Raw genomic sequence first — 15,692 nt, forward strand, 5'->3', positions numbered from 1 at the left:
TGTTTAAAGAAGGAATCTTCAGACTTTTGAAGAACTCTCATCTCAATCTTATTCACAGAACACACTATACCCCTGACAGACTACATAAAATAAAGCCTCAGTACTCACAGTTTTGCCCAAGATGCAAAACGGGAATAGAAACGTTGATGCATATGTTTTGGACTTGCTCCCACGCGGAGCCAAGAGTAATCCTCCTAGATGACACATCGATGATAATTAAGTTAATTAAAAACAAATTTATTAGAATTGCCCTTATCACAGCCAACAAACGTATAGCTATGCATCGGAAGCATGTATTACCACCTACATTTACTAGATGGACGAAGGAACTGGCATCATGCATACCGTATGAAAAGATTCTGTACAATTTGAAGGGTAAACCAGGAGAGTTTCAAAAGATCTGGGGCGGCTTTCTAACATATGTGGACACAGTGTCCACAACGTAGTAATCCTTTTATATTTAAACAAGTATTATACTCCAGTGTTACATGATTGTTAAACATGCTCATTCAATATTTGGTGCTGTTACTAGCTTTATTTTTATTTATTTTAATTTTCTTTTCTACCTCTCTGTTATTTATTCCCTCTCTGCAAAAATCTTGCTTCATGTTGTTTTTATCTCTATCTGTTTTATGATTTACGTAGGCTTGTGTTTACTCTCACTCATTTCATATACACTCTCTAGAAAGGTATGATCGGACCTGTAGGGGTGTGGTGCGGGGGGGGGGGGGGGGGGGGGGGGGGTTCCTGATCTGGTTCCTATCTGATAATCCCTGTACGTTGTCAAGAACGTTGTTACGTTGTCCCTGTACGTTGAATTTCCCTCGGGATTAATAAAGTATCTATCTATCTATCTATCTATCTATCTATCTAACTATCTATCTAAGAAGCGCTCAGCCACAGTAAAGATTAAAGTCTGCACTGTGTTCTCGAGAGAAACCACCCATCAGTGTATTCCCTAGAACCCGTGGAAAGGATTCTTATGCAAATATTGTCACATCCGTGTAGACTCAAACTTGTTTCTCCAGACTGAAGAATGCCGTCTGTTACCCAGAAAACTGCTTCCACAGAACTTACACTTACTCACTTGCCCACAGGCATACGCTGTCCCACACAGGATGATGGGCAGGTCCTAAGAAACGGTCACGTTGTCTCTTGCTGACTCGTTAACCAGTCAGATATGAAATGATTGCTTTGTAAGGTTACAAGGAAGAGACTATTTCACTGCAGCACACATTCTCTGTGGCATTGTTTCAATAAACTTCTCCAATGTCACCAGATTTATTTCCATCCAGTGTTTCATTCATTTTTCACCAAGATCTTGTATTGATGATGGGAGAGTCTGACCACTGCACAAAGCCTTCTCCAGCACATCCCAAAGATTCTCAATGGGGTTAAGGTCTGGACTCTGTGGAGGCCAGTCCATGTGTGAAAATGATGTCTCATGCTCCCTGAACCACTCTTTCACAATCTGAGCCCATGAATCCTGACATTGTCATCTTGGAATATGATCCATTGATGGAATAACCTGGTCATTCAGTATATTCAGGTAGTCAGCTGACCTCATTCTTTGGACACATAATGTTGCTGAACCTAGACCTGAGCAACTGCAGCAACCCCAGATCATAGCACTGCCCCCACAGGCTTGTACAGTAGACACTAGGCATGATGGGTGCATCACTTCATCTGCCTCTCTTCTTACCCTGATGCCCCCATCACTGTGGAACAGGGTAAATCTGGACTCATCAGACCACATGACCTTCTTCCATTGCTCCAGAGTCCAATCTTTATGCTCCCTAGCAAACTGAAGCCTTTTTTTTCCAGTTAGCCTCACTGATTAGTGGTTTTATTAAGGCTACACAGCTGTTCAGTCCCAATCCCTTGAGTTCCCTTCACATTGTACGTGTGGAAATGTTCTTACTTTCACTATTAAACATAGCCCTGAGTTCTACTGTTGTTTTTCTTCCATTTGATTTCACCAAACGTTTAAGTGATCACAGATCACCATCAATCAGGATTTTTTTTCTGACCACATTTCTTCCTCTAAGACAATGGTTCTCCACTATCCTTCCAGTTTTTAATAATGCGTTGGACAGTTCTTAACCCAGTTTTAGTAGTTTCTACAATCTCCTTAGATGTTTTCTCTGCTTGATGCATGCCAATGATTTGACCCTTCTCAAACAGACTAACATCTTTTCCACGACCACAGGATGTGTCTTTAGACATGGTTGTTGAAGAAATGAGAAGCTACTCATTGCATCAGTTGGGGTTAAATAACTTGTTGTCAGCTGAAAGATAATCACCCATGCAGTAATTATCCAATAGGAGGCTCCTACCTATTTGATTAGTTAAATCCAGGTGGAGCCCTTTTTGTTTTTTTTTGGCCAGGCAGTTTATTTATCAGTATAATAATAATTATTATTATTAAACAAATAAAAAATTAATCTTGTCCAGTTAAATTAATCAACCAGTCATTACATTAAATAAATCAAAATTTTAATTTATTTGCTCGATCTATGAACAACACCCTCTGGACCATTGACTGTATATCTCTGGACCCTGGACGTCCTTATCCCGCTTCCGGTTGTACGTAAAGACGCACGGGACGTCAAGCGCGGCGTGCCGTGCGTAACGCGTCATATCTTCCAACTCGACCGCCGCTTCCTGGCCGGCCCAGGCAGCCGCCCCGGGCCCTGCTCCTGACTGAACCGTTATCCGTTATCCCCCGTTCAGCGGCGGAGTAAATCACGGCTCCGCTCCGGGTGCGTGGATCTTCCGCCACGATGAGTGAATGAAGAGGCTGAGACCCAGAAATCCTCCACGGAAGACCGGGACTCGCTGCTCGGTCAGTGTCTGTTTAAGTTGTTGTCTGTTTGGGGAGTTAAAGGGGTCCCTGACAGGAAACGATAATGGGGAACAGATTTAAGAAAAATAAATGCTAATAAAAATGCTGTGATTTTTTTATTTATTTATTATTTAATTTATTTTACAGCTGTCTGTGTAGAGACTTGTTCAGACTGAATTGCTGTTTTATTTCATCAACATTAAATCAGGTTGGGTCTTGTGTCTGGGGCTTTGCTGCTCCTCAGACAGCTTTTCTATTTTTGTGTCTCCACCGTGGAAGCTCTCCTGCTGCCATTCATTAAATCAACTCTGATCTAATTAAAGCAGAAGCACTCACACATTACACCCCGTCACAGATTTAAAAAAATAAAACAAAACACACTCATTCTCTCTGTGCATGAGTAAGGATTGGACAGAAACTGAAAATTACTTTGTTTATTTGGTTTATTGTTTGGGAAACCTTCGTAAGAGATTATTTTAGGTTAGGATTAAAAATTGAAAGCAGAGAGGATACCTGCCTCTCAAACTACATTCTGAGCCGGTTATAAGCATCAATCTTAAGAGTTTCATCGTTATAATATGATACTACCAGTTCGTTAAGGTCTCGTTCACACCTTGAAACCTGGGCAATGTGATCGCAGGCGTCTCCACATGCGTCCCCAGCCATCACTTGAGATCTGATCTCAGTTTGCAAATAAACAGCCGTTATTCAGAGTGGAGTGGAACATTATAACAGCTGCTGGCTCTACCGTTGCATCAGAACCATGAACAGCTGTTTGTCGTGTGTGTAGATAGAGAGATAGGTTTTTATTTGTCACATGCACAGTTACACATAGTACAATGCACGGTGAAATGTATTTTTGTACCTGCAGCCAGTAGTAGAAAAGTACTACAGTAAAACAGTAATAGTTGCACATAACACACAAGGTAAACAATATAAGTGTGAATGTAAACCTGAGAAAAATCAAATCAAATATAGACTGTAAACTCGAAATGTAAACTTAGAGGGGGGTAGCTTGTATATATACACACATTTACAGTATTGAAAACAGCTGTGTGACTAAAACAGCTGTGCAACAAGACTTGGGGAAAGGATCTGTTTTTTGGAACAAGGCGCAAAGTCACCCTCACTCACTGAAAGAACACGCTTTAAGTTAGTATTTATATAATTATGGACGCACTGAGCTGCAGAAGGCTCAGATTATAATTTGACTTTCACCGCCCTGACAGAAAAGTCTCCATGCTACTGAGTGTAAATAAAGCAGGAAATGTGTAACTTAACTTCACGCAACCCCTTACACATCATGAACCACGTGCGAATAGTTTAGTTAGTTTCTGTTCAGATGTATTCATTATTTTGTTATTTAACGGCGATAAGTACCAGAATCACACCTGCTGAGTGGGTGGTCTTTAACCCAGCACCACTCAGGACCCAGGACTCGTTGTGTGGTCACACTACCAAAGGAAATGAGGTCAAATGCGATGTAGACCACCCCTAAATGTGGTCTGAGATTGGATCAGTCAAATGTGTCCTCATTGCGTCCTGGGTATGTTCACACCTGGACTTTAAGCTGGTCACTCGTTATCAGATCGCCCAGGACGGATGGTCTCAAACAAACCATTTAAGGAAGGAATTAAAGCCAACGAGTCAGGATATTTCAAGTATTGACACTATTGCACAGTTGAAAGTCGTAGTCACTTGGTTTATGTGGGAAATAAAGTAAATGTCTTGGTCAAAAGGTTCCTCTCAGTAGAAACGAAGGCCAGAGTTAGTACCGTCTGGTTCAGGTCAGATATAAACATGCATCCTTAGAGATCCGATTGCAAGTGACGAGCTCGAAGTGCAGATGTGAATAAAGGATGCTTTTGAGATGGAGTACCACTTGCGACCACATTACTTTAGTAGTGTGGACACAGAATGAGTCCCGGCCACAATGAAGGATCGCCTACTCAGCTGACATCCTTGTCGAGGGGGTTGCGGGATAATGTGGGTAGGACCCAAATGCAGGACAGAGCGTCTGAGGCAGGAGTTAGCGGAAAAGGTATTTAATGAAAAAGGCAAGACCAAACTAAAGGCGCTGCAGACGTGGCAGGTATTCTAAACTTGACGAAACAAAAACTTCTGTGGAACGTGATCCAAGAACGTGACAAGACAAAAGTATGAGACAAGAAACAAAGACTAATAACAAGAATCCAGACTAGAGAGCTAAACGTGACAAGACGAAACTATGAGACGAGTGACAAGCACAACATGACAGAGAACAAAGGGGAAGGCAGGGCTATATATACACACAGGGGAAACAGGGGTGACGAGACACAGGTGAAAACGATCAGGACGAGGAAGATAAAGGAAGGGCAAGCTACCTATGACACAAAAGGGAAAAACACAAGACAGGAAACCAAAAACTTAACAAAATAAAACAGGAAACAGAAACCCAGGAAAATTAAGCACAAACCATGACAGTCCTCTTGAAGGAGTGAATGTTTGGCCTCATTTATTCAGGAAAAAACACACAGTTGCCGTTTTGAAAGAAAGCACCACAAGTGTAGTAATAATAAATTGTATTACTGAACACAAATAACCACATTTCCTCATAAAAAAGCCACATGTTGATGTTGATTTATGCAAAGTAGACATGTGGAATTATATATATATATATATATAATAACGGGACTGAATGGGGTTTCTATTTGGAGTTTTGATTTGTTTAATCTGTCTTTGTAGATAAATAAATCTGTGTATCATCTGCCTAGAAATGGAAATTTATGCAGTGTTTCCATATGATACTGTCTAAGGGGAAGCATTTATGAGGGGAAAAGTATCGGTCCTAGCACAGAACCCTGTGGAACTTCAGTGTATGTAAAAATGTGTTTGGTTCCTACAAGGGTTTGTTGTTTCAAGGTCAAGTAAAGTCGAATAAATTAAACAAACTGAGTCGTTAATCTTTGTGGTCTCTCGTCAGTGCGAGGCCGGAGCGTGGTGCAGCCTGAGGTGCAGCAGCCGTGGTGATGGTGTTGGATTCAGGTGAAGTCTTCATGGATCAGGTTGAGGGTGAAAGCGTCGGGGACCTGTTGAGGCCAAATGTCCGAGCAGATCCACCCAAAACCGCCAGCAGCTCCGCCGCAAAGGCCGCTACGCCATCCAAAAGGAGCAACGTCGCCAAGAGAGAGAAGGTTTCCCACAATGGACTCCCGACTCAGACGAGCAGCAGCCGCCTGGCAGAGAGGAAGTCGTCCTCGTTAAAATGCGGGGTCACGCCCAGACCGCCGCTCCGCCGTCCCCTCAGCCTGGAGGTGACACCCCAGCGCCTTCGAGGGTCTCAGGAGCACGTGGCGGACAGGAAGATCCTGCAGCCTCCTTGGCGCAGCGGTTCGGGCGCCCCCTCGCCCCCGGCTCGCAGCCTGACCAGCCCCAGCCTGGGAGCTGGCGGCTGGATGCGTCGCAGTGAAAGCACCTGCTCCGTCAACTACTCCCTGGGGCTGCGGGCCAGCAAGGGGCAAATGCGACCTGCCACCTCCCTGCCTCACATAGCTAAAGGGGTGGGAGGCACGGCAATCCCTACATCCGCCAGGCCCTGTCTACTCGTCGCCCTCAGACCACTCAACCTGGAGCAGGAGAAACAGACCTTCTTCCAGTCTGACTACAGATATGAGCCTCAGTTTGAGTACGCGCAGCCCGAACCCAGGGCCGTGCTGGACAAGTACCGAGAGGGCTCGGGCCTCTTCCTCGAGCAGGTACGTCAGGATCAGAGCTCTAACCAGCCTGCCTCTGAGTTCACATCATGATGTTTGTGTTTTGACTGCAGGCGGTGGGAATCATGGAGTGTGTCCTGAGGAAGTTTGGCTCCTATGAGAACTTTGAGGAGGTGACGGGTGGCAACGTGCTCCCTAAAAGTCAGGTCTGGGCGGCTGTACGCAAATACCTGCAGAAAGAAGGCTGTGTGGGAGAGGTGAGTTGATACAACATGCACTCAGCATATAGGTTGATCAGATAGACAAGGCACATTTCATACAACATACAAGAGGCGGTGGATAACAGAAGAGTAACCTGGCAAAAGTCCACAAAAGAGTGCATGAACAAGTCTAGGTATAGGTATAGGTGCTGTTGCTGATCGTATTTGTGTCTTCAGGTCGTGGTGCGCCTGTCTGACGAGCTGCTGTCTCAGGCGGTGATGGTGGTGGAGAGCTGTCGTCCCACTCTCACCATCAACCTGGCCGGAGCTCGACAGCACTGGCTGGAGGGGATGCTGAGGCACGAGATCGGTAAGCTGCAGCTCGGACATTCCTGCAGGGTTCGTTTGTAAGGAGTCCTTCCTTTGAGTTTGTCTCTAGGTGTTAAACTGCTGCAGCAGCCAGACACGGGCAGCGTGCAGACCTTGCATTAACATCCTTCCTCTGCAAGTACCGCTACGAACGCACAGGACGCATCGAGGTAGCACTTGAGAGATCTGGTCTTACATGTGGAGGTGGTCTGGGACACATCTGACCTCCTTCCTTTGGTAGTGTGAACACACAATGAATCCTGGGTCAGATTAAACACACACAACTGCTATCATAGATTATCACCTGAAAAGGAAAAAGCATCAAAGGTGAATTCCAGTGGCAGCAAACTAGCAGCGGTTCATCAAGTGTGTGGAAATACTTCACTAAAGATGAAGCCCATACTACCATGACATGTCAGTCCTGAAATACAACTAAAGTACTACTGCAATGCATCTGAAAAGGCTAACGCGGAGGAACGGTCCAAATCCTCTGGACAGCAGTCAGTTAACAACTTCACCAAACACCCTGTGGTAACAGAGAGAAGGAGGCTGCACATCAACTATTTGATAAAGTTATTAGACCTCTAGCTGCAGAGAAATACCTGCTACACTATCCCATCTAACAACACGCTGTGGAGTACTATTAGATGCTCCTGGTAGCACGGATTTATACATATGTGCAAGGCACAGTACGATAAGCTTGTGTGTTTACGTTCAGTTCTGTTGTGTTCTATTAGTTGGCATTGTTGCTGTGGTTGTAGGGCGTGCTTTTTTTATGTCCTTGATGTCGGTGAATGCACCACGCGAGAGACAGAGCTGAGAGCTGAGAGTTTGCCAAACCACATATTAGAAGTGTCAGACTGGCGGTGTTCATGGTGTTGACGTGGGCTACGTTCCAACAGCTTCAATAAACTTACAGAAAAGCCTCCATAGTTTCTTTTGTCTGAGACACTACAGTACGTATCCAGGCCCTAGCATCGACCTGTGACCTCTCACCACGTATTAGTCGACTAAATCCGAAGTCGTTCAACCCCTAGTTGACACACACACAACAACAAACAGCTATTCATGGTCCTGATGCAGCGGTAGGTACCTAAGGGTGGGAAGTTGCTGTCGGATTGCCCAGGTCTGAACAGGTCCACCAACGCTGTGTTTACAGGCGGCAGTCAAATCCCTCGTCTCAGTCCTGTTGGCTTTGTTTATTTTCCCTACATGCAAATAAAACATCAGTTTTTTCAGTCAAATTTGTTATCAATAGGATCCAACGTCTCACAGTATTTGCATTGCCGACTATGTAGTGTGTGTGTAGATTCAAGTAGTTTGCCTTTCCACCTCCTCTGCCTTACAAGGGGTTACTTTCATCTGGCTCCATAGATGAATATCACTGGGTGCTGTATGCATATCAGTGTAAATCAGTGAACCATGTATGATGTGGAAAGTATTTATCCAGGCACATTTCCATTGTTCCCAGTAACACATTTAGATGATGCTTAAATGATGCTTTTAAAATCCCGGTGGAAAGTTGGCAAACCCTGGTATTACAGAGCGTGCCTCCTCGTGGTTACCAAAGACCCAGGGACATCTGGTATTATGCAGCCAGGTAGAGTAACTAAGAGGAACAACTGCTTAGGTCATCAAAAGGCTTATCAAGGCTACAAACAAAGGCAACTGGTCTTGTTTTAATTTTCTTGAAGACAAAGTGAAAAACCCACTCGGAAGAGGTGTGAAAGTTCATTTGGTTTTGTTTTGGCTTTGATGTACCATTCTGGTATATCATAGCTCGCCCCACTACCCTCTTGACCAGGTCAATCAGAAACAATGGGGGGTGCTTTTTGAAGCTTGCAGCGGCGTCCCCTCCAGGAGGGTGCGCCCCATATCACCTATGCCTAGAGCCAGCTCTGCATAGTGTTAATTTCGTCAGACGAGACGAGACTAAATATGTTCGTCAACAACCTTTTTTTCCATGACTAAGACGAGACGATGATGAGACTGCACCATTGTCCAAAAACGCTGACTAAGACTAAATTAACATCCATTATTGTTGACGAAAAAAGACGAGACTAAAATGTTTTGCATAAAATAAAAACTAAGATAAAATCTCTCTTCAGTTTCGTCTACAATTGTCTCTACTTTTTCATCGTGAGATAGAGTACCGTATATTCCGGACTATAAGCCGCTACTTTTGTCACTTGCTTTGGACCCTGCGGTTTATACAACGGCGGATGGATTTTTACAGCTAACGGTCACCAGGGGCGCACTATCATGTCATAGACGATGACACGAGGATTAAGAACTGACTTTTCTGGTATAGTAGGCTGGTTATTTTGATCCAGTAAACGGCCGTGTTACTGCACCTTTACTGCTGTGTTGGCTGTTTTCGAAAAAGATGCTGGTTATTTAGTTGAGCAGCCGGGTTACTGCACTTTTGCTGCCGTGTTACAGACAAGCACTTTTACAAACAAATTAAATTTAGCCATTTAACGTTATTGCCTCGTCAAGCGTTGTAAGCTTTGTTTATCGGTAGGCCTACTATGACTGCAGGAAGTGCGCTAGGAGCGCAGCGTTGTATTATTTGTGCACTGCACGAATGCTGTTTGTAATGTCAAAGATGTGAAAGTTTGATCGATTGATTTTTTGTTTGATTGATCGAAAGATTTATGTTTGTCAAATGTAAATAAATGGGACGCTTTGCGTTTCCAAACAGTCATTTCTGTCCCGACAATCCCCTCCGTGGTAGAAGAAACTCTTACGGTAATTAAACATTAAAACACCAGCGGCTTATTGTCGGGTGCGGCTTATAGCACAATCTGTTTCCCCAAAATTTAGCTGGTGCGTCTTATATTCAGGTGCGCCTTATAGTCCGGAAAATACGGTATTCAACTGTTAGGCCTTCAAAATATTCCGAATGAGTTCGTGCTGTTGCTGCCAGCCTGTGGCTATGCTGCCAACATGTGGCTGCAACATGAAACTACATGGAGCAAGAACACCCATAGACAGTAGCAAACACCAGAGATTTCTGCCAGAGTGGGTGCAGACGTCGACATGCTAGGTAGAAGGAAGAGGCTCGATATTTGACTGAAATGGTTATCAGAAATAATCTCAGAAGTAATTTGTTATATAAAAAAAGACTAAAATGTTTTGACTAAAACTTGACTAAGATATATTGAGTTTTCTTTTGACTAAAACTAGACTAAAAATGACGAGACTTTTAGTCGACTAAAACTTGACTAAGAAAAAAAGATATGTGAATGACTAAATATGACTAAAACTAACAAGGACATTTGGCACAAGACTAAGACTAAATTAAAAATAGGTGACAAAATTAACACTAGCTCTGAATTTGGGATCTTGTGAATTTGGAGGCCAGGTCAACACCTTGTGTTGTTCTTCATGTTTTTTTTTTAGTTGTTCCTAAAGTGTTTTTGTGTGTGTGTCTGTGTCAGGCTGCATCCTGCTGGGGATGGCTGCTGCCATCAAGGAGTGTCATTGCTATGGGGTGGGGGTGCCTGGTCTGGTCTAGGTGGGTGCTACATGTCTAAGTAACATCCACACCAATGAATGCCAGGTCCAGAACACTGAACTGTCACAAGATGGTCGATGGTATTTACTTCTCCTGCCAGTGGTCATAATGTTGTGGCTGATTGGTGCATGTAATCCCATAAAACCACAGCATACTGTATATCAGGGGAAGGGGTACAATCTAATACCAGTTAGCATGCTGATACTAGCATTTCGCTGAAACCACATGGCACGGAAATGCATTTATCATGAATATTCTCACAGAGTCATCAAATAAGAAATAGTGGTATAATATTATGTAGTATTATAAATAGTATTTCTGCCTGGATGGTTTCATACTTGCTTCCATTTATACTTGTGGCGTATCTTTCCCTCAGGCACACATTATCTGCGAGGCGTGAACAACAACCTGCAGCCGTGGTCCTCGGCAGAAGGCAGGAAGCAGTTTGGCCTCAAACCAGCCAACCCCACGGAGGAGGGCCTGGCCAGCCTGCACAGCGTGCTGCTCCGGAAGCAGCCCTACCTGTGGCGCGCCGCCCTGCTCTACTACACCGTGTACCACGCCGCCAGCATGAGCTTCAGCCGGCTCTTCAGTCACATCGCACGCTTCGTCCAGGACCCGGACGTCCGCTGGGAGTACTGCCTGCGAGCCAAGAGGGGACAGACGGACACCTCGCAGCCCGGTGAACGCACACACAGGACAAACTTAATGAATCACCCAGCGCCTCACACTAATCAAACCTTTACAATGAAATCAAGCCGTAACCCTCAAACTACCCCGTGAAAATAGATGTTCTGTTTTAGGTGCCAGACTCGACTGTGGTTCTAGTGGTGCTGAGTAAAAGAGAAGCTCTCAGACTGAATTAAATGCCAGCTGGATTTGGATCGGGACTTCCCCCAATACGCAAATGTGGCTACATCATATCTCTCTGATCTCCAACAACAACATGTCCCGCATTGATCAGATCGCTCCCAGAAGTGTATAGTACTTGAAAATAGGGGTGACGAGACACACACTTGAAAAAAATAAGTAAAAGTACAAATACCATAACTGAAAATGACTTTGGTGAAAGTTAAAGTCACCCATAAGAAAATCACTTGAGTAAAAGTCTTAAAGTAGCTCACATTAAATGTACTTAAGTATCAAAAGTATCTTGTGAAAAAATATACTCAAGTATCATAAGTACAAGTACAAGTAAAGTACAAAGTATTTTTATGGTACGCATAAAAAGAAGCAAAACAACCAAAAATGGTTCTCCCCTTGTTCTCTTTGTTTCACTTTCAGGTGAATGAAATAGATGTGGTATGATAAAACAAAAACAAAAGAACACTTGTAGAGTGAGTGAATCAAGTGTCTCGTGTCTCGTCTCTGCCTGAGAACACAAAAAAGTGCCTCCTGTCTCCTCGTCACGGGTGACTGTCGTCTTCCACCGAAGGACATGCTGTCAGTGTGGTAACGTCTCCCGTGTCTTCCTCATCAGCGTTAACTGCGGAGGCAGCCATGTTGATGTCCGCCGCCCCGCGCATCCCACCCTGACCTCTAAACCTCGTGAGAGTACCAGACGTTGTTCCTCTCGTCCTCTCGGACACGCCCATTCCAGATTATCCTTCGATGGTTAATTATATTTCTGTTTTAATTTGTAACGAGTAACGAGGTGGAAAACGACACAGTAAAAATATATTTTTTAACTTGTAGTAGAGTAAAAGTAAAAGTCCTGATTAAAAAAAAAAAAAAAAAAGCTCAGGTAAAGTACAGATCCTCAAAACATCTACTTCGTTACTATACACCTCTGATCTCTCCTGTCCTGGCTTCCCTTCACTTGCTCCCAGCACGCTGTAGACTTTGATTTATTATCTGGCTCCATCATATCTCTCTGATCTCCAACAGCAACATGTCCCGCATGTTAAGGTGACTCAGGTCTGTAGACTCCAGTGTTCTGGTTGTCCCAAGAACAAGACTGAAGCTCAGGGGAGATCAGCTGGAGCTCAGCTGCAAACTCTGGAACAATTACCCTCTGCGTATTAGCGCGCTCCAGACACTGCCTGTTTTTAAATCCATTTGGCGTTTAGTTCAGTCTGAGAGTTTCTCTTTTTATGGTGACAACGTGCATTTTTAATCCTATAGTATCTAGAGATTTAATCTACTTTTAACTGAGCGGTTTTAAGCTTCTTCTTCCTCGTCTTTGATTGACTGCGTGCCTGTAATGCAAAAGTGCAAAACCCAGGGGTTAAAGCATGAAAGGCCCTTTGCTACTCATTTGGTTATTTTAGTTAACAAACATTAGGGGATTGATTTTAAGAGATTTTGGTGAATAACTCAAACTGAGATTGTCCCAGAAACACAAACAGAGTTTAGAAAAGCGAGGCGTAGCCCAGTTATCTAACTCCTTCACGGGCCAGAGCTTTTATTTTTATTTTTTTTTCTCATCTTCCATCGTGTCGTGTGTTTCTGCCACAGGCTGCTTCAGCAAAGATCAGGTTTATCTGGACGGGATCCTCCGGATTCTTCGCCATCGAAGGAACATCGACTTCAAGATGCTGACCTCTTTAGGAAAGGTTAGTGTGTTCCCATACCTGACGACAAGACGCACAACCGGTGCAACAGCAATGAGCAGCTACGTGTCGTTTCTGCGGGCGCGAACGAAGCTTATGAAAATCATCACGTAAAAGAAAAGAGAAATGCACACACTGGTCACATTTTATTAAATCTAAATCCGTTTGACGTTTGCTGAAGTTGCGAAAAACTCTCAAAAGACTTAGTTTGGATTTGTGAACAAGCTTTAGCGGTTGGATATTAGACTTTAATTAACAAATATAAAAGAGGTCTGCTTTTTTTGTGAATAGGCGTCATGATAAATCATTTTTATTTGCATGTGTGCAATAAAATACATTGCTTTTGATTAAAGGGGAAAAAAAACACATTTAGAGGTAATCCCTGTGTTGTTTTAGCCCTGAGTAGTGCCTGCAGGCGTCACGAAGAGATTCTATAGAAGACATACATCAAACCAGTTTCTCAAAACCTGTTTTGCACGAAACTGAATCTTTCCATCGTAGGAGTCAGTGTCACGTAAGGCACAGATCATTAAAGTCCTCTCAGCCACTAGTCTAAATGAAGCTGCCAGCACGACTCTCTCCAGATCTTTGTCTGAGGCTGTGTTTTATTACCTTTAATGATTTTATCTTGAAATTTGACCAGTACACTGGACTCGAGTACGGTGTACTTTATCACCTTTATGGTTGCAATAAACCATCCGGAAACGACTGCACTAGGCCACAATTTGAATAACAAACAAGGCAAACTATTTCCCTGGAATACCATAAAACAAAAAAAAAGCCCAGTCCCAGCAGCACCAGACAGCTGTAAATAGACTTAGACTTTGCTAACAAGGGAAACTGTCACTCTTGAAAACCACAAGTAAAAAAAAAAAAAAAAAAATAGGTGTAAAGATAGCTAAAAATAAAGTCAAATTAATAATAATAATGAAATAAAGTACAATAGTATAAGCAAAAAGGGTTCAAATTTACAAGAAACAGAACTAGAATACACAGTATATATGGAAGGATAAATGGTAAGGTGTAATAATGTGGATGGAAAATAATTATGAAGTAATGCAACGTTTGATTTAAGCTTACAGACTCTGCATCGTCTTCCTGATGGTCAAAGCTCCCATTCAGAATATGCAACAAGTCGACCGGCGTCCTGTAACGTTGCCTAAGAACAGTAAAATATAAACATTTTATCAGTAAGACATCGAATAAAGAAGCTGAAACAAGAGCAACTTGGCTTGTAGAGCTTCTTGAAGACGTTTCCTTCAAGTCCTCAGCTCTACCTCCGAGTCCTCAGCTGACCTTAGGCAGATGGGTCCCTCCATATGAGCTGGGTTCTGCTCAAGGTTTCTTCCTGTTAAAAGGGAGTTTTTCCTGCCACCGTTGCTCGGGGGGTTTCAGGCCGCGTTTTTGTAAATCGTCTTGAGGCGATTTGTATTGTTATTGACGCTATATAAATAAAATTGAATTGAAATAAAATTGAATTGAATTACAGCACCGGTGGGGGGGTTTAAACAGGGACATCTGTGGGTGTTGCCCACCTGAAACTCACACGACTAGAGTGTGTTAATGACCGGATACTCACCTGTATCCCTCCCCCAGGTGTCTTACGAGGACGTTGAGAAGCTGCGACATCTGGCGACCCTTCCCCGGACCAGAATCCCGCACTTCATGCGAGACCAGGAGCGGTACCTGCAACATCTGGACCACATCGTCGCCGTCAACGAGCTGGACGATGCAACGCTGCAGGAGCTGCTGCCCTGACCTCCCTCCTCCTCCTCCCTCCTCCTCCTCCTCCCTCCTCCTCCTCCCCCGCTGGTACCCAGACTGTTTCATGTCCTCATCATCACATCAGATATCCTCCAGTATTTGAGAGATTGTTTTTTTTTTTATAAAACTTGAACGAACAAAAAGGGACGTACACACTAACACCTCTATCAACATCTCCACTCCTTTCCGATGCATGTTTGTGTGGCTTTTACTCCACAGAGCTCGCCTTTTACTCCCACTGAGAAGTTACCTCAATACTGCAACCACGCGATGTAACCGACATTATCTATGTAGACTCATACATAATCATCACAGATTTAAACCTTCATAATCACGCTTTATTTATGCAATTATTTATTTTTTACTTCTGCAGAACAGACTGAATGTCTCTGGTATCAGCTTTATACCTTCTTTTTATTAGAGCGCGTTGTTTTATGCCTTAGATCGTTTGCATTTAAAAACAAAAAAATAAATAAAAATAAGAGGAGGGGCACCAAGGACGAAACATGTCAAAACCCTGGGGAAGCTGAGGCCATGAATCTTTAAATGAAGAAATAAATAACTAAATCAAGTGCCAGCGGACTCTACCCCAGGGCAGACTTCAAATATCAGTGTTATTAGGAAGATAATCAGCTGCGTTGTCTTAACACAGTCCTTGGTGGTCTTTCTTTCTCTCTTTCTTTCTTTCTATATCGATATGCTACTGTGACGTGACAACCAAACATTTTGTTTTGCAATGTTAAAAGGAGC

The 15,692-nt window shown here is 43.4% G+C and overlaps 1 protein-coding gene across 1 annotated transcript; it reads left to right on the forward strand.

The window, feature by feature from the left end:
• Nucleotides 1-2,555: 2,555 nt before the first annotated feature.
• kiaa0895l lies at nt 2,556-14,936 on the forward strand (the record flags this gene model as incomplete). Its single annotated transcript, XM_084541854.1, has 7 exons — nt 2,556-2,845; nt 5,808-6,579; nt 6,651-6,794; nt 6,975-7,107; nt 11,003-11,308; nt 13,084-13,181; nt 14,775-14,936. Exons 2-7 carry the CDS (start codon nt 5,854-5,856, stop codon nt 14,934-14,936), a joined length of 1,569 nt encoding a protein of 522 aa, XP_084397980.1. The 5' UTR covers nt 2,556-2,845; nt 5,808-5,853.
• Between the last annotated feature and the right edge of the window lie 756 nt (nt 14,937-15,692).

The sequence above is a fragment of the Chelon labrosus genome (genome assembly GCF_963514085.1).
Source record: "Chelon labrosus genome assembly, chromosome: 3".
NCBI lineage: Eukaryota > Metazoa > Chordata > Actinopteri > Mugiliformes > Mugilidae > Chelon > Chelon labrosus.